A 19,180-nucleotide genomic window follows, 5' to 3' on the forward strand; every position below is an offset into this window, starting at 1 on the left:
TCCTATGCCAAGGAGGGAGGGCAGCACCTCCCTCAGCCTCCCTTGACCTGTCCAAAGCTGGAGCCCCCCAAGCTGTTAAGCTGTGTATCTCCCCTGAGGTGGGTTCCCCATCTCCTGCTCTGGTGTCTGCCAGAGCAAGGTCCTGACACACGTCAGGGAGCCTCACTGCCTGCCCAGCCTTCCTGCCACAGAAAGAGGCAGCAGTTGGCAGCTGTTCCACATCACCCAGGCTCCAGCCATGCTTTCAGCAACAACTGTTTCCCTGAGAGGGGTGTCAGCCCTGTGCCAGGCTGCCCAGGGAGCTGGGGGAGTGCCCAGCCCTGGAGGGATCCCAAAGCCCTGGAGCTGAGGTGCTGAGGGCTGTGGGTCAGTGCTGGGCTGGGCAGGGTGAGGGGAGGGCTGGGACTGCAGCAGCTTCAAGGCCTTTGCCAACCCAAATGATTCCATGATCCCTCCTGCCACTCTGCCCTGGGCTCTGCCACAGCAGCTCCAGCCAAGCAGAAACCTCCCCCACAGCCACCTCTCACCCTGACACACAGCCCTGCTCTGTGCCCAGGCTGCCTGACCAGACCAAAAGTGAGGCTCATGGCACCAGCCAGAGCCAGGTCTTTGCCCCTCTGGTGCCTCTGCTGAGCTTGGCCAGAGGCTGCAGGTAGGTCACCACCCACACTGGGCACATTCTTTTCATTCTCCAAGGTCCAGTTCTGTCCCAAAGTGAGTCACAAACACACCTGGATATTTGTCTCTCCTTTTTTTTCTCTCCTTTTTAATTAGCTGTACTTTAAATAGCTTTGAAATACATTTTTCTCCCTCAAACATTTGTTTTTCCTGTGTATTATTCAAGCCCACTGATATCAGGCTGGTCCCTGCTCTGCCACACACACACCCACACAACCCAGTTCTGATGGCAACATGTTGAAATCCCCTCAGGCTTGAGCTGGGCAGGACTGCAACAGGGAGAGAGGGTGTTAAAAACATCCAAAAGATCAGGTCAGGATGCTTCAACCCTGCAGCCAACCACTCCATCATCTCAGTGGATCTGCTTTAGCAGGAAGGTTTGGACTAAATGATCTCTAAAGGTCCCTTCCAACCTCTACCACTGTGTGTACCATTGCTGCTCACACACCTGCAGGCACTGGCCACGGTGGAGTCTGATGCTCAAGAGCACATGGGAGGAGCTCAGATAAACCCAGCCTGGCCTGGGAGTAGAAAAAGCCCAAGCACTGGAGTCTCCAGAGAGCTGCTTTAGGCTGGAGTTTGCCTCAAATCATGCAGAACATCCTCCTTGGGCTGAAACGTCCCTTTATTTCACAGCAGTAATAATTTAAAATTATAAAAACCCCTTTTCAGTGTTGAGTAGCAGAAGGGTGAGGTTACAAAGAAAAAGAAACAGGGCTTGGATGAGGAAAGGGATGAAGGGAAGGGGAAATAAAAAGGCAAGGTTGAGAGGGAGGGGTCTACTTCCAGAGTTCATCTTTTCCTTGACAGCTATCGGCCCTCCCCAGCCTTCAGTTTTAAGACTTCCAAGTCTCCAGAGAAGAAGAGAGGGAGGATCTGAGGGGAGGAGGAGCAAAAGGAAAGGGGAAAACCAAAGAATCTCCAAATTCCAAACCATCCAAAAGCAAAAAGAACCTTTCCCCAGTCCCAACAGCACCTCGGGGGCCTCGGCCGCAGCCTCCCACGGCCAGAAGTCCACGTGGCAAACGGATGTTGGTGAGGGAAGTCAAACCCTTGCCCACCTTCCTCCCATCACTGAACATGAGGCTTCTCATCTCTGAAGGACCCAGAGTCTCCAATGTCTTCAGAACACAAGAAGGGCATTCAGGAGGGAAAGGGAGAGGGTGGGAGGGGGTTGTTTTGCCCCCTGCTCCCCCCCTGGCTCTGCTGGCGTTGGCTGGGGAGGGAGGGAGGAGGATTTGAGGGCCCCAGGGACAGAGAGAGGGGACTGAGATTCAGGAGTTGTTCGATGAGTTTTCATTACTTGGTGAGCTGGAGGAAGAGGAGGAGGAGGAGGATGAGAAGTTCATCCCTGTGAGTCCTGGGGGGTTTGTGGCAGTGTTTTGTCCACTGAGGCTTTTCCGGCACACGGGACACGTGTCGTGCTTTGGAGAGCAGACAAAACCAAAAGAGATGGGGGTTAGAAACACATGAGAGAGCAGGGGGGAAACAAAAAGGCTCTGAGGAAACTCCTGTTCACACTTAAGCTTCATCACAGAGGGATGAAAAGGTTTAAAAAGCAGGGGAAAAGTGAATCAGAGCAAAGCCCCAAGTTGATGTCAGCACCAACCTGTTCCAGCCAAGGGACGATGCAGCTGTTGTGGAAGAGGTGATTGCAGGGTAACTGCCGGACGTTCTCACCCACTGTGTAGTCTTCTTTACACACAGGACACTCTAACCCAGAATCTGCAGCACAAAGGGAAAGTCAAAACCCAGTTAAACCATCAAGGGGAGACTCAAAAGCACCTGACTCAAGGGCGTGCGGGGACAGGACAGGTGATGGATGCAAAGGGAAACAGGGGAGGTTTGGGTGAGACCTCAGGAAGATTGTTCTTCCCTGGGAGGGTGGTGAGGACCTGAGATAGGTTGCTCAGAGAGGCTGTGGCTGCCTCATCCCTACAAGTGTCCAAAGTTGGAACAGAGTGGGCTAGTGGAAGGTGTCCAGGCAGGGGGCTGGAACATGATGAGTCCAACCCAAACCAGTCTGGGAGTCTATGACCTGATATCCCATCACTTTTCCCTCCTTCCCCCACCACTTCTCCATCCCTGCAGAGATGAAAGCTTGGTGTTTGCAGCTCCTACCACCATCACCCCACCTCTCACTGCCTGGGGTTTCCTTCATTATTCCCTTCCTCTTTCCTTTTTGATCTCTGTTCACACTGAACTTCTCACAGCACTTTCCTTCCTGAGGGCAAATCCATCCAGTCTACACTGCTCCTCTTTGGGTGTGAGGATAACACAGCAACACTTCAGCTGTCTCCCCTCTTTGAAATGTTTTAGGCCTTGGAAGTACCAGCAGACAAAACCAAACTCCCAAGAAAACATTGAAGAGAGCTCTGAGTGAGCTCTGTGTGGAGCAGACACACACCTACGTGTTCCTGGGCGATCTGTACGGTGGGGAGGGCTTGGATCTTCTCCTTGTCTGCTGGTGGTGGTCCAGTGTTTTCAAACTGATTTAGTAACTGAGAAAAACAACATAGAATCATAAAATCACTTTGGTTGGCAAAGCCCTTGAAGCTGCTGCAGTCCCAGCCCTCCCCTCACCCTGCCCAGCCCAGCACTGACCCACAGCCCTCAGCACCTCAGCTCCATGGTTAGGAAGCTCCATGGCAGGGGCTGCCACTCCCCTGCTGATCCAAGCCAGGATGCCCTTGGCCTTCTTGCCCCACTGGGTATGCTGCTGGCTCCTGACACCAACTCCCTCAGGCCCTTTCCCTCCAGCAGCTTTCCAGCCCCTCTGTCCCAGCCTGGAGCGGTGCCTGGTCTTGGGGTGGCCCAAAGGCAGGATCCAGCACTTGCCCTTGTTCAGACTCATCCCATTGCCTTTGACCCATGGCTCCAGCCAGGCCAAGGCCCTCTTGCAGAGCTTTCCTGCCCTCACACAGCTCTACACTCCCACCCAGCTTTGTGTCATCTTGAACTTACTGAGGAGCACTCAATTCCCTCACTCAGATCATTGATAAAAGTCATTAAACAGAACAGTCTCCAACACTGAGCCCTGGAGAACACCAAAGACCACAGACAGATGAAGGCATCTCAGCAGCACACCAACTCCTCTTCATTTCCCAGTATACCCCAGTATAATGCCAATTTTACCTGTGTAATAATTGCATCCAAGCCGTTGGCACCCCAGGCATAGTCCATTGGATTTGAATGCAAGACTCCCCTTTGAAGAAGGACAACAATTACATTTGAGAGCAGGAACAACAACACTGTCACAAAGAGCAGCACAGCTTCCAACTCACCAAGGACCCAGTCCTAGGTTTGGTATTGTTGTAGGTGCAATAATTCCATTGACCAGCTGCTGGATGATTCTGAAAACCAAGAAGAGCAGGATTCTGTCAGAATTAGTGTCTGTGAGCTCTCAGCCCACAAACCTGACCTGCAGTGGTTAAACATGCTGATTGGTGTGGCATCAGCAGGGGAAGGGGACAAATACACTGCAGCAATTGCATCTTAGGAACTGATTATTCATTGCTAAAGAGAAGCTTTGATATTTTATTCATGGAGGGGGGTGATGGGATGAAGCTGGAACACAGAAAGTTCCATTTAAACATAAGGACAAACTATTTCAGTGTTTCAGTGAGGGAGCCCTGGCCCAGGCTGCCCAGGGAGGGTGTGGAGGCTCCTTCTTAGGTCTCAAAAAGCTACCTGGGCATGTTTCTATGTGGCATGATCTAGGTGGGACCTGCTTTAGCAGGGGGGTTGGTCTGGATGAGCTCTAAAGGTCCCTTCCAACACTCAGCATGCTGGGATTCTATGGCTGCAGCTGGAGCAACATCAGCTCCCTTGTTTTCCCTCATGTTGAGCATATTCTGGCAGCACCTGCTAAGGACCAGGGAATGCTTCCTCATCACAGCTTTAATAGCCAAAACTCCACATCCCATTGCCACCACACTTGTGTGAAACAGCCCTGAGAAACTCAAAGCAAGAGCTTGCCCAGAGCTGCAGGCCCATCAGCCTGACCACACATAGAGCCACGCTGGGAGTCGTCTGTAAGACCCCACTCCTCACTGAGAGCAAGGGATGGGCTGATCTGCAGCTAAATCACATCAGTGAAATAACAAACCAAAGCTCTGGGCTTTCTCCACAGGGACCTGGTGGTTTGTTACTCACCCCTCCAGCGTGGGAACCCCCTCGTGCCTGCCAGCGGCACGGCGTGTGGCCAGGCGGGCGCGCGGCTGCCTGGCGCTGTATCGGTGCCGGGACTGATGCTCCCGCTCCCGGCGGTTCTCAGAGTCCCTGTTGTCTTCTGGCTGCACGTTGGACCCAAAGGGAAACTCAAAGGTGTCATCAAAGATCCCAAAGGCAAACTGGCCATAGCCCTGTGGCAAGGTGAACAAGTGCTGATCCACGTTCTGGAGGGAGAGGGTGGAGAGGATTGGTTGTGACACAGAGGAAAACGGCTCTTGGGTTTCAAATAATCCCTGAGTGTGGGGCTGGAAGGGCCCTGCAGAGCTCATCCTGGCCCTGCCCCTGCTACAGCTGGTTCCCCTGGCTCAGGGGGCACAGGAATGTGTCCAGCTGGGGTTGGAAACCTCCTGAGAAGGAGCCTCCACACCCTCCCTGGGCAGCCTGGGCCAGGGCTCCCTCAGCTCAGCACCAAAGGACTTGCTCCTCCTGTGCCAGGGGCACTGCCTGTGTGCCAGCCTCTGTCTGTTACCCACTGGCCACCACACAACAAACACTGGCCCCATCCTCTCAGCATCCACCCTGTAGGGATTGATCAGCATTGGGAAGGGCCCCCTGAGCTCAGGCTTCTCTTCTCCAGTTGAACAGCCCCAGGGCTGCAGCCTTTCCTCCTCACACATGTTCCATCCCCTCAGCATCTTGGTGTCCCTGCACTAGCCTCTCTCCAGCAGTTCCCTGTCTCTCTGCAACTGGGGAGCCCAGAACTGGCCCCAGGACTCCAGATGAGGCCTCAGCAGGGCAGAGCAGAGTGGGAGCAGAACCTCCCTTGCCCTGCTGCCCACACTCTCCCTCATGCCCCCCAGGCTGCCATTGGCTCTTGCCCACGAGGGCACATTGCTGCTCATGTGTATTTGCTGCCCACCAGCACTCCCAGGTCCCTCTCCTGGAGCAGCTCTCCAGCAGCCTGTACTGCCCTATGGAATGGTTCTCACTGCTCACACCTGGCATTTCAGCAGCTGCCCAGTACAGCCTAATCTCTTCTGACCCCCAGCAGCTCCCCAGCCTTGGCTGACATGGGTGGCTCAGAACCCCCTCACAAGCAGCCCAGTGAGGAGCACAGACTGAGCCTGCATATGAAGGTAAGAAAGAACCCCAGCTTCCCTGGTTTCTCTTTAACTGCTGCCCTTTAAGCTGAGGCTACCACATAGCAACACAGCCAGACAGCTCATTAAACTCCAGCTTAGCCCCCTCACAAGCAGAACAAGCTACAGGTGATGGTCCTATTTAAAACACACACAGAGATTTCAGGAGCAGCACGTGGATGATGTTAATAAACCCCTTTCCCAGATTTTGTCATAACCTGGGGAACAGTCAAACAATGGAAAAAGCACTTTGTTGGGAGAGACAGAGGACATACCTCAAAAGGATGCCTGCTCTGGTCACTGGCTGATGTAGAGGAGCTGGTCTCATTGTCAGCATTCCTGTGAAGAATGGAGAGCAATGGTGAGCCTCAGAAAAGGTTTTCCCTGCAGAGGGGAGCGAGGGACAGGAGTCTGACAGGGAAAGCAGACACCTCAGGGGCTCAGTAATGGCACACAGAAAGCAACTGACTTCTTTTTGTGCAGAGCCAGAGGAAAAAGAGACCTGGGAGGTCTGCTCACCTTCCCTTCCTAGGGCAGGGCCATCCTCAGCTGTTGCTTTGCTTTGTCCACAGCAATGTGGGGCTTTCCCCTCCCTGCAACCTTCATTTTCCCTCATCTCTTCTTCCCCTCCTAGATTCTGACTTCATGAAGCTACAGAGAAGTCACTGAACCACGATGTCAAGCAAGGATTCCCTGCCCAATCCACCTCAAACAAACCTGCTAATCCTCTGGAGTACCAGGAAGAGGAGACTTAAGGTACAAACCCTGGTCTCCATGAGCCAAACATGCTTAAGTCTAATCTTGAATCAAAGGAAGTTCTCTATTGCAGAGGCACGTGACCAAACAGGACAGATGACTAGGAAAACTCTTAATGCTGTCATGCTTCTGCTTTTAGAGAGCTGCAGGAACATTTACTGCTCAGTATCCAGGCTTATGCTTTGACATTCATGGTGCTAAACCCCTCAGGTTCAGCAGTTACACGAGTCTCTCAAGGATGCAGCAAATCAACTGTATGTTGGGATTAGCCAGGACTGATTTTCAGCCTCTAAGGTTGGTGTAGTCAGACCAAATATCACCTTGTCAGCACAGAAACCTTGGTCTGTGAAGACCACTGCTCTCAGCATGCAGCAACACACTCCTGGCACACCCCCTGTGCAGCTCAGACTGTCCTGGCACCGAACACTTGCAGGCTGCTGGTCCCCCATGACACAGCCTGACATGTTTTAAGATATTTCTCCTCTCCTCTTGCCTGTTTTGACACTGCCAGAGAACAGTTCCACTACTGAGTCAGCAGTGAAGCACGTGAACACAGATCTCAGCTGCTCTCAGTGCAGAGTCCAAAGTCTCAAACTGCTTCAGAGTTATTCAGTTCTACACTCAAGCACATGTACACTCTCCATTCCTCAGATTCCTCCCTCTGAGGGTTATCTCTGTCCTGATGACTCAAAACCAGTTCAGAGCTACCACATGCCACAGGAAAAACTTCTCTACCATAGGAGTTTTTTTGTGTGTTTGTTTTAAATCAATCCATTCCTCCCCCACCCTCTGCAGCACCGTGGGACACTCAGCATTCCCATGGCTGATTTACCTCTAAGAGGCCAACTAGGCAAAACAAGCAATTCCTACCCCACAGTGACAAAAGATGAGCCAAATATTGGGCAGAAGTTATAAAAAATGGTGTCTTCAGTGTGAGAAAAAGGAGAAGAGCAAAGCAGACTGAGTTCACTGCAGGAACAAGCTGTGGGGCAACGTTACCTTGGCTCTTCAGGAAGTTCTTCAATGAAACCAGATTCACACCGTGGGCAAATATAATCCTAGGGGAGAAGAAATACTGAATGAGAGAAGAAAATGGTATGTAAATGCTGCCAAGAGTGACTTCAGGGTGGAAGTGTGTCTTCCAGCTCACTGTCTCGAATGCACAGTATCATTCCAGAGCCAAAAAGACCCCAAACCACTGATATCTGACTCCACCAGACTAGTGAGGCAAATTGTTAAGCCTGAGCTTGTTGGGAACTTGGCTTTAGAAAAGATCTGGATGACATTGATTCATCCTCAGTAGAGAGGGGGAAAAAAAGCATTTAGGGAACATCTGATGTAGTTCTGAGTGAAGTGAAAGTAAAACCACCTGCCTTCCCAGAAGAGCTTTTAGATAGCTGTGTGTTTTGGTGGCATTCCCCTGCCTCCCCCTCCTCCTGAGGTCAACCCATCGTGATGAAAGGAAGCAGGAGGGGCTAAACCACAGCATCAGCTTAGGAAGGGCTGAATGGAGAGCTGTTGCTAATGTCTGCTGGGGCTGACACCACACAGGGGGGTCAAGGAGACACAAGAGGGTCATTCTGCAGCACACAATAGCAGAGTTTGACACTCCCACGCTCAGTGCTCAGAGCAGAAAGCTGCTGCCACCCTTGTGGCTTTAACACTGGGGACTGAATGTGATGGAATAAACCCCCTGCATGTGCAGAAACAGGATTCCTCAGTCACTTCTCACAGTTCCTGGTGTCAGTGAAGCATTTACACTCCACAGATCATACCACCAGCTGTGACCCAAGATCCTGAAAGGAAATTGCTTCACTTTTCAGCTCTCTGAGAAGCAGCAGCACTGCTGAGGCTGAAGAGGAAGCAACAGACCCTGCTCAGCCACCAAGCTCAGAACCCTGTGCTGGCAAAGCCAGGCTCAGCATGGAAGAAATTTAAGAGCTTCTAAAAATAAGGCCACTTCACTAGTGCTCCCATTCAACTGGCACAGACCCTTAAACAAAGGCAATGCACTCCCCAAAAGAGAAGAGGGTGTCAGCCCTGTGGGTGTGCTCTGATAAGACATCTGGGATCACCCCAGCCACCCCAGAAGAACCTGATAAGTCCCCAGCAGAAGGCAGTGACCCACTCAGCACTGCCTCTGCCTGCCCAGTGAGATAAGGAAGCAGCAAACACCGAGGCTTAGAACCAGCCTAGAACCAGAAGCTGCTGCTCCCTTTTTAGGCACGGGACTCTAGACCTGCTGTTGTGAAACAACTGAGGTGTCTCTGCCCAACTTACACAACTTTTTGGTGTCAAGACCATTTCACCACCATCCAAACACTTCTCAGAGTTGGTTCCCAGCACATGGGAAGCCTCATGTTGAGCCATCAATCAATTGCCTCTGAAATGCCCCCTCCCTGGGTAAACTCTGAGGGCAGCCAGGCTCAGCAGAGAGCAACTTGCTCCTCTCAGCTCTATTTAAGGGAGGCTTTTGTGTGTGTGTGTGTGTGTGTGCTTATGGACACTGTGAACACAGGGATCAGCAAATTCCTCTGCAGCTGGAACAACACAAATGTCAGTTTGCTGCTTCTCAGGCTGTTTGAATCCTTCCTGTGCAGCGTGTGCCGTGGTATCTGCAGCAGCTCAGTCTGCAAGCACTAAGTGAAAACTGGATGAACTTAGACCACCCCAAAACAAGTTGATTAACTAACAATTAACAAGGCTTGAAGCAACAAAACCAGCTGTTTGCTCCCTGCCACAGCTCAGGGTGTTCAGTGCCAGATGTGCACAGCTGCCACAAGCCCAAAGCAGGGTGTTTAAGCAAAAACAAAGGGCCAACATTCCCAGGTGAGAAGCTTCAGGTCCTCAGCTGCTTTCTCCAGCTCTCCTGTGCATTGAGCAGCAATGTTATCAAGAGTTTTGTCCTCACAAATACAGGCTGTGAGATTGAGCAGCAAAAGCCTCACCTAACCAGTAAAGCCAACGGGGAGGGCGAAAGGACAAACGGCACGTCACAAAACCAAACTGATGGTGAAGACCAATGAGGAGAGAGACCAATGCTCACAACTGGGTGACTTCTAAGACTGAATAAACTGACAAAAAGCAATGCCTTAGTCCAATGGGACTCTGTAAAAAAGTTTCAGGTATGATCTTCCCAAGCAAATGTAACCTCTCACAGCACCTGGAAAGGCTATTGACAGAGAAACCTGCCTGTGGCCTAACACCACGTTTTAGGCAGTTCCTCTCCAGCTGCTAATGCTTCTTTTCTACCCACACCAGGAAGATATGACTCCTCACAAGCAGGGCTTTTCCTCATGTGCTGCACCCAGCCTACACAGCACTTCTGAAGCAAGGAGCAGAGACACCACGTACAGCTCATCTGTGCACTTGCCAACCTCCCAGAGTATCACCACAGAACCAAGGCAACCCAGAATGTCTGAATGTTGGGGGTGGGAAGGGCCCTACAGAGCCCATCCAGCCCCAGCCCCTGCTCAAGCAGCTTCCCCTGGCTCAGGGGGCACAGGAATGTGTCCAGCTGGGGTTGGAAACCTCCTGAGCAGGAGCCTCCACACCCTCCCTGGGCAGCCTGGGCCAGGGCTCCCTCACCCTTACAGTGAAGTAGTTTTTCCCTTATGTTTAACTTGCATCTTACTGAAAGAGACAAAAAAGAAACTCCCTCATTACCCAACCAGGCTTCAGAGAGCTCTGGATGAAGTGAGGTAATGGTGCAGGAGCCTGGGGGGTGGGAGGCCAGGGGACTGCAGATCTCTCTCAGGTCCATGCTGCAGGTCAGGACCCCCCCCCCGTCCCCAACCCCCCCCTGAGGCGGGGGCGCGGGGGCTTCTCCTTCCTCACAACGCGTCTGGAGCACAGGAACCACTGCGGCCTCCCAGCCAGACCTCCCCACCTCCCCGCACCCCAAAGCCGGGCCGAGAGCTTCTCCCCTCCGCGAGCTGCACCGGCCGCGCGCCGTTTCGGCCCCCAAAGGCCCCGTTTCCTCACTCCGGAGCCGACCCTGCGGCCCCTTCCAACCCCAACCGCCACACGCAGAACCGCCCACCCCCGCGGGGCCTTGGGTCCCACTCCTCCTCATGGCCCCGACCCGCACTCCGCTCCCCACCCCCGGTGCCGGCGCGGCCGCTCCTCTCCCCCCTCAGCCGCCTCAGGCCTCCCGGGGCCCCTCAGGCCTCACCCCCACGTGCCCCAACCCCCCCCCCACGGCCTCTACCCGCCTTATCCCCCCCCCTCCCCCCCGGCTCCTTCCACCGAACCGCTGTCCGAGCCCCCACCCCCGCTCACGGGCAGGCGAGGGGCGATCTCAGCCGAGCAGCAGTGGCAGAAGAACCGTCCCGGTTGCGGTGAAGCCTCCGCCATCTTCCCACCCCCCCCCCCACCCCTCCCCGCCCGCTGCCGCCTCACCTCGGCCGGCCCCGCCCAGCGACGCGCGGCGGCGCCCAACGGCGGCCGCGCACGGACAAGAAACGGCGGCGGCGGCTGAAACGCGCACTCAGGGGGCGTGGCTTCTGCAGTGGGTGGGCGTGGCTTTGCCATGGGTGGGCGTGGCTAAGGGAGGGGGCGTGGCTTAGCCTTTATAAGGAGGGCGAGCGCAGCTCCCAGCACTCAGCTCCAGCCATTCCCATTCCCATTCCCATTCCCATTCCCATTCCCATTCCCATTCCCATTCCCATTCCCATTCCCATTCCCATTCCCATTCCCATTCCCTCTTTCCCCCCTTTCTTATTTTTAACGTTCACCTCCAGGAATAAGCCTTTAAAATCTCAGCTCAGCAGTTCAATCATTTGGGGTGGGTTTTTTTTGGTTCCCCCCCCCCAAAAAAGAAACCTGAACCTCTACAAACCAAGACACCACATTGTTTTCCAGTTGGAAACCCAAAACGTGCTGTAAAATCACACCTGTCTGGTTAATTCAAGGTTGCATTTCAGAAAAGAGCCACCTCTCCCAGGTTGGGTGTTTGCCTCTGTTCTCTTGTGGGTGTTGGAGGAGGTTTTGGGGGGGTGGCAGATGAAATCTTTGGGGGGTTGAGGCTGCTCCTTCCCTGAGGCGACTCAGGAATGAGCTGGGAAATGTGTGGGAGATCTCACACAGTGCTGGGGTTCAAGCCTGGTCCCTTCCTGAGGCTGTGGCTTTTGGGGGGAGCATGGGGTTCATGTGGTCCTCACTCTGGTCCTTAGGACTGGGAGCTGTCAACGTGGTTTGGGGGTTTCAGAGTGGCAGGGCTGTGGGATTTGGGGGGTTTGAGGGTCGTGGGGCTGCAGGGGGTTGGGATTTCTGGGTGGTGAGGATAAGGGATGGATTTGGGGGTGGTAGGACTGTGGGGTTTCTGCATGGTGGGGCTGGGAGGCTGGAGAGTGATGAGACTGTGGGGTTTGGGGGTTTGGGGGTTCCTGCACGGTGAGGCTGTGGGATGCCCGGCAGGCTCCAGGGTGGCTTCCAGCAGGTGGCATCTGTGGCTCACGTTTTGCTACTCCGGCTTTACTCTGGTGATGCAGCTGCTGGGAAGGATTGGTGCAGCAGCTCAGGCGTCCTGGAAAGCAAACCCCAGGAACGCTCCCTCTAAAGGTCTCCCCGTGCCTTCGGGTGGGCTGGGACAGGGCAAAGGGGACGGGGGAGAGGTCGGTGAACTGGGAGCTGGTGGGAACCGGCCGGGTAAAGGCTCAGTAACCGGTCCCAGGCTTTTGGAAGGGGTTTGACCATTGTGTGCAAATTGCAACAGTGGGACAAATTTGCAGTCGTTTAGTCTCTGATTGATGATCCCAGCTGTTGATAAGACGTGTCAGCAATTCTTTACAAGCCATGAGGAAACCACTCCAGAGCCCTGCAACTCCCTTTTCTTTGGGAGGTGGGTCTAGACAGCCTGGCATGACCCAGCCCTGGAGCCAGACGGTGCAGAGCTGAGCCTCAGGCACTGGACTGGGCATTTCACACCTAGGAGGGAAGTTCCCTTCTATGCTGAGGCCATGGACTCGTTCCTCCTCACCTGCTTTCATGGTTGGGAGGACAAGTTGCCGCTTGATCAAATGGGTGCAGGGTGCCTGTGGGATGGGAGAGGGAAGGATCTGACTCCACTGACTTTGTCCCTCTGGAATTCCCTGACGCAGGAGCTCAACGTGGCAACACTCAGGCGGGATGCAAACGGTGGGAGGTGTCAGTGCACGTGCAGATAACCTCCAGCAAGCCCAGCTCCAGCATGCAGCACAGGAGATGGGTCCCCTGCTAGCCAGGCCTTTGGCTAATTGGGATGTGTTTGTGCAGAGAGAGGTGATCCAAGACAAGGACACTCTGCTAGGAGATCACCTTGTCCCTGAGCAGTTAGAAAGCTGCTTGTTAGACCTTCAGGTCTTCAAGAACCACCTGGGTATGTTTCTATGCAAGCTGATCTAGCTGGGACCTGCTTCTGCAGGGGGGTTGGGCTAGATGATCTCTAAAGGTCCCTTCCAACCCCACCATTCTATGATTCTATGACCTGTGACTGCTTCAGCACTCAGCCCATGCCCTGTTAACTGCAGCCTCTGGGCTTGCTCAGTCTGGACCTGGATGTCCACCCTCCACATTCCAGATGCTGAGGGTTAAGAGGGGATCCCATGCAAGAGCCCCTCTCCAGAGCCTGAGGCTCCCACTGCCCCTGGGCAGCTCTGTGTCTTCCCTTTATCCTTGGCTGCCATCCCTTCCCACAGGGGATGTGACAGTTCCTGAGCAGATTCCACCCCACCTCTGCCCTTGCTCTGGCAGGGGCTGCTCACCTCAGGAACTGAGTTTCTGGACTTGTCTGTCCCTTGCTTGCCCATTACCTCTGAGGGAGATGGGGCTGGCCAGGAGCAAATTTGAGTCACCCTGGGAAGCAAATAGCTGGGAGGATTTTCCCACGGTGCTGCAGAAAGAAGCAAACTGCACCCTCTCTTCCAAGAACACTGACGAAGAGGTGACACCTCCCAGACCAGTGTCGATTCATCATTAGATGGAGCCTGCTCCCCAGGCAGCTGGGCAGGCAAAGCCCCATCCCCAACAGGGAAAGCAGAAGGAAAGGAGGAGAATCTGGGCCAAGGGCACTAGAAAATACCTTGTGACCATCCAAAGGGACAGGATGGGGTGAGAGGCTCCTGCAGCAGCTCTGAGTTGGGTTGTTTTGTGGAGGGGGATGCAGGTGCCCTGCTGTGATGCCTGAGCTGGGCTCAGAGGTTCACCATGGGTGCTTCTGTGGGTGTTTGGGAGCAGCAGTTGCCCCTTCCACTTGGGGTTTGGTTAGGTTGGCAACTGGGGCTTTGCAGGAAAGGCAATAAACCCACCCTGCTGCTGCTCTGAGCTGTGCTGGTGTTCAGCAGGAGCCCTGTGGGAGATGCTGGAGGTCACACAGCCCAGGGTGTTGGCAGCAGCCTGTGTTGACATGGCAGAGTTTATTCAGGACCTTCTCCTGTGGCACCCACTGCTGCCACTCACATCACCCAGGCTCTGGGTGTTGGTTGATGAGCTCACAACCCAAGACATTACTTAATTCAGACAGTGCCACCGTGCCAGGTGCTGGCAGGGGGTGGCTGTGGGCTGCTGACAGGCCCTGGCATGGGTGGCTGTGCCCTGTGTGTGTGTGTGTATCTGTGTGTGTGTGTGTGTGTGTACCTGTGTGTGTGTGTGTACCTGTGTGTGTGTGTGTCCCAGGCACACAGCCCCAGTGGGACCCAATGTGCCATGAGGCCAGACTCACCCCATGGCATCAGCCTGGTGTGTGGGCACCACTGCAGATCCAGAGAGGGGCTGGTTCCCATCCAGTTCCCCTGCACAGCAGAGGAAGCTCATCACTGGGGTCACCCTGCCCAGCCCAGCACTGACCCACAGCCCTCAGCACCTCAGCTCCAGGGCTTTGGGATCCCTGCAGGGCTGGGCACTCCCCCAGCTCCCTGGGCAGCCTGGCACAGGGGCTGACACCCCTCTCAGGGAAACAGTTCTGCCTCAGCTCCAACCTCAACCTCCCCTGGGGCAACTTGAGGCTGTTTCTGCTCATCCTGTCACTTGTTACTGGGGAGCAGAGGCTGACCCCCAGCTCCCTGCAGCCTCCTGCCAGGGAGTGTCAGAGCATGCTGCTGTCTCCCCTCAGCCTCCTCTTCTCCAGCCTCAACACCCCCATTCCCTCAGCCCCTCCCCAGCCCCTTGTGCTCCAGCCCCTTCCCCAGCTCTGTGCCCGGCTCTGGCCACGCTGCAGCCCCTCAGTGTCTTTATTGCAGTGACGATCATGGAGGGATGGCTGGTAATACACTAAAGGATCTGGCTTCCCCAAGCAGTCAGTGCTGCACATGGCACCAGGGGCAGCCACCTCTGCCAGCACACCCTGGTGACTTTGGGTGCAGCTTCCAGCTCTGCTGCCAACTCCTTGGTGACTCGGGCAAGTCATTCCCTAAAGGTCTCGGCCTCTGTGGTCTCTGTAGCTAAAGCTGACTTGCTGCTGGGCTCTCCAAGCCCTGCTGTGCCAGGAGGAGGATCCAGGGGCAGCTCTGGGCACAGGTTCCATCCCATGCTCTGCCTTGAGCCCTTGAAAGCACAAGCACCTCCTGGAGCTAGAGCAGCTTCCCAACACGGTTCCTGCCAAGTGAGAAGAACTGGTGCAGCTGGTCTCCCCACTCCCCTCCACCCCACATTATATATAATTGCCTATTTTAATTAATAAATTGGAGGCCACTCAAAGGAAAGCAGCAAGATGAGCTCCAAACACTGCAGGGATTGTCTGGCAGCCCCGAGCCAGTCGTGTCCCGGCGGATTTGAATCGCTCTCCCTTTGAATTCCCTCACAGCCAGATCAGGAGATTTACATCCCCCACCTCCTCTCTCTGAGCTTTGCACCTCCAGGCTGCAGGTCCAAATCCTGCCCCAGCAACTTATCCTGCAGCTCCTGATAACCTGTGAGCAACGGGTAAGGGTTGAGCCCCATCCTCAGAGCCCAGGGAAGGGCTGGGGAGCTCTGAGGGCTGCTGGCTGAGTGCTCTGGGCTCTGGGATTTCAGCAGCAGGCTGGCAGGGGTTGGCAGGGACTGGCAGCAGTGTGACATAGTGCCCATGGCAGTGGGAAGCCCACCTGCCTCTGGGAGCAGCCATGGGGGGAGGTTCAGGGTCTCAGGGGGTTTCTTTCAGGCTCCACTAAAAATTCCCCCTTTTCTTCTGTTTTTTTTCTCTCCTTCTTTGGGGATTCTTTGGGGTTTGATTGAAACCATTGTTTTTCAAGGGCAGCTTTAATGTGAACAACATGTTTTGTTTCTCAGCTCACTGCAAGGCTGAGCTATGGAAGCAATCAAGCTCCTCACCCTAACGAGGGCTTGGGGGTGGCTGAGGGCTCCAGGGGGGTTCTGCCCTTCACTGCCTCCACCTCAGGCTACTCAGAGACTGGGATGAGGCTCCCATGGGGCCATCAGGCTGCTGGGGCTGGGTTGTCCCAGTTCAGCTCCCCTCAGCTTCAGCCCCAGTGGCTGTTGTCATCACAGCTCACAGCAGTTTCTCCTTCTCCTGCTGAGGCCTGGTGCTGTGAGGTCAGACTGTAGGAACAGTGTCAACCCACCAGCATCCATGGGACCAATGTGGGGGGGGACAGAGCCCTGGCCCAGGCTGCCCAGGGAGGGTGTGGAGGCTCCTTCCTTGGAGCTCTTCAAAACCCACCTGGACACTTTCCTGTGTGACCTGATCTAGGTGGGAGCTGCTTCTGCAGGGGGGTTGCATTGGATGAGCCCTAAAGGTCCCTTCCAACCCCCACCATGCTGGGGTTCTGTGATTCTATGACCAGTGCAGGATCAGACCCTCAGTTGGCTTCTCCCCTGACTCCAGGGGACCAGGCTGGGCCCTTGGTGGGGGGTTATGATCAGCCCTTCACTTATCACCCATCCTATGCCCTGCTGTGCTCAGCCACTTGCCTTTGCTTCCCAAACATGCTGCCCTCATCCTGGGCAGCCTCCCATGGGAGCCCTGGGCTATGTTCTGGAGCCCATCAGCCCCTGTACCCTCATGCCCTGGCTGCAGCAGCTGCATCTGGTGATGGGGTCAGCATCTCCCAGCCCTTCCCAAGCTGAGCTCTGCCTGTGATGAGTGCTGGGCTGTGCTGGATAAGACCCCCTTGGGCAGGGGTGTGCTGAGGTGTTACTGCATCCTCTGTCTGGTATCAGAGGAGGGTGACCAGGCCAGCACATTGCTCCTGGACCAAAGATCAGTAGGGCAGCCACTGCCCTTCCTGCTATCACTCTGCCTCCTCCAGCAGCAGCTCTCCACAACCTCTCTGAGGAGCCAGAGAAGCTTTAATGACCCAGGAGGTTTTAACCAGCTCTCAGCTCTGAACCCAGTTCAGCCCCACACGATTTCATTATGTTTTCCCAGCTCTGCCAGCTCTTCCCTCGAGGCTCAGTTTGGTCTTTCCTTCCTTCCACCGCTGCAGAGGAAGCATTTACACTGGGGAAACCACACACCCTGCCCTGCCTCTGACTCATGCCTTGTTTACACCATGGGCCCATGAAAGTTACTCAGAGACATGTCACACATGGGAGAGCTCAGCCATGGATGCCCAGAGCCCCCAGAGCCACTGCAGCTGACAGAGCAAGAAGCCATGCAGGTGATCCCATGGAGGTGCCTGGCACTGAGGGGATTCCTGCTGCAGCTCCTCTGGGGGTGCTTGGAGCATCCTCCTCCAGTGGGATGAAGGATATGATTTGCTCACTGGAGGATGGAGGTGCACTGCCACTGTTCCCTCTGCATACAGATACATGAGTTGCTCTCTTTCATCATCTTCCTCAGGGAGGTGTTCCCTTGTGTTTGGGAAGCACTTGTGTGGTGGGGAGTGACCCTGGTAGCAGTGCAGGGCTGTGTGGGGTTGTGTGATGCTGTGTGGGGCTGTAAGATGCTGTGTGGGGCTGTGTGATGCTGTGTGGGGCTGTAAGATGCTGTGTGAGGCTGTGTGATGCTGTGTGGGGCTGTAAGATGCTGTGTGGGGCTGTGTGATGCTGTGTGGGGCTGTATGGGGCTGTGTAGGGCTGTGTGGCTGTATGGGGCTGTAAGATGCTGTGTGGGGCTCTATGATGCTGTATGGGACTATGTAAGGATGTGTAGGGGTATGGGGCTGTATGATGCTGTGTGGGGCTCTATGATGCTGTATGGGGCTGTGTAAGAATGTGCAGGGCTGTGTGGCTGTATGGGGCTGTATGATGCTGTGTGGGGCTCTATGATGCTATATGGGGCTGTATAAGGCTGTGTGGGGCAGTTTAAGGCTATGTGGGGCTGTGTGGGGCAATGTAAGGCTGTGTGGGGCAGTGTGGGGCTATGTGGAGCTGTGTGGAGCCATGTAAGGCTGTGTGAGGCTGTGTGAGGCTCTGTGAGGCTGTGTGGGGCTGTGTGAGGCTCTGTGAGGCTGTGTAAGGCTGTGTGGGGCTGAGCAGCATCAGGAACCTTCACTCCCTCCCCAGTCAGAGGCATGTCCTGGGTGCAGTCAGCCCCTTCCCACTCCCCTCACAGTACACCCAGCTCAGGCTGGACCCTGGCAGGTGACTCAGGGCTCGTGCAGGTGTTTGGGGCTGCTGCCACCAGCCTCCCTGACCATAGTGGAGTCCTGCCAACCCCTCACCCCAGCTCCCCCCACGCCTGCCCCCCACGAGGCTCAGCCAGCCATGTGGGCAACAAGATGGTTTTGTAAGGAACTCATTAAGGCAGCTATAAATCTGTGTGTGCACAGAGAGGAGAGATGGAAACCAGAGCCAACTGCAGGCCATGGACAAGAGACATCTGTTCTTCCACTGAGAGGGGAAATGTGCTTTGTCAGACCCAGCTCCTCGTGGGCTGGGCAGCAGGGTCCTGCAGGATGGGACAGGATGGGATAGGTCAGGAAGGGATGGGATGAGACAGGACAGGATGGGATGAGACAGGACAGGATGGGACATCCCTGCTGCCTCCTGGCTCTGGCCACTGCTTTCCCACACCCCAGCCTTCCTGGTCTCTGCTTCATGGTGTTTGCACCTCCTGGCTCCACACACCACCAGCATTTCCCTGTCAAGGACAGAGCCCACAGCATCTTCCATGCAACACAGAGCAGAGCTGAGGACACCAAAACTGCAGCTATTTGGAAGAGAAGAAGTGTTAGATGAGTGTGGCTCTTGCTGGGCACAGCCAAAGCCCTGGAGAGTGGAGAGACATCCTACTGGACTCCCTGGCTGGGTGTGTGGAGGGGGCAAGGGCAGCAGAATAGCTCTGGGCTTTAGTTAAGCCTCTGACACAGTGCCTGGTGAAATCTTACCCAAATAATTCAATCCAATCAGCTGAGGTACAAGCACTTTCCCAACACACTGCCAACTGGCACAGAGACCATCAGCAAACGGCACAGAGTCAGGCTGGGGGGTGCTGCAAGACAGGACAGTGGGTGCTGCACCTTTTAAGCTCTTTCCTTCCAGCAGCATGGAAGCTCCTGAGGTAAAAGGTGTGTTAA

General features: G+C 54.9%; 1 protein-coding gene across 1 annotated transcript; it reads right to left on the reverse strand.

Annotated features, from left to right (window-relative positions):
• Positions 1–1,282: 1,282 nt before the first annotated feature.
• On the reverse strand, positions 1,283–11,111 carry RNF126 (ring finger protein 126). The gene is made up of 9 exons (XM_062015052.1): positions 11,028–11,111; positions 7,746–7,804; positions 6,266–6,329; positions 4,834–5,075; positions 3,963–4,031; positions 3,814–3,883; positions 3,086–3,179; positions 2,288–2,403; positions 1,283–2,102 (listed from the first exon to the last, which is right to left on the reverse strand). The coding sequence occupies exons 1-9, from the start codon at positions 11,100–11,102 to the stop codon at positions 1,953–1,955; spliced, it is 939 nt and encodes a 312-aa protein (XP_061871036.1). The 5' UTR covers positions 11,103–11,111; the 3' UTR covers positions 1,283–1,952.
• Positions 11,112–19,180: the final 8,069 nt, after the last annotated feature.

The sequence above is a fragment of the Colius striatus genome, chromosome 25 (genome assembly GCF_028858725.1).
Source record: "Colius striatus isolate bColStr4 chromosome 25, bColStr4.1.hap1, whole genome shotgun sequence".
Classification (NCBI taxonomy): Eukaryota; Metazoa; Chordata; class Aves; order Coliiformes; family Coliidae; genus Colius; species Colius striatus.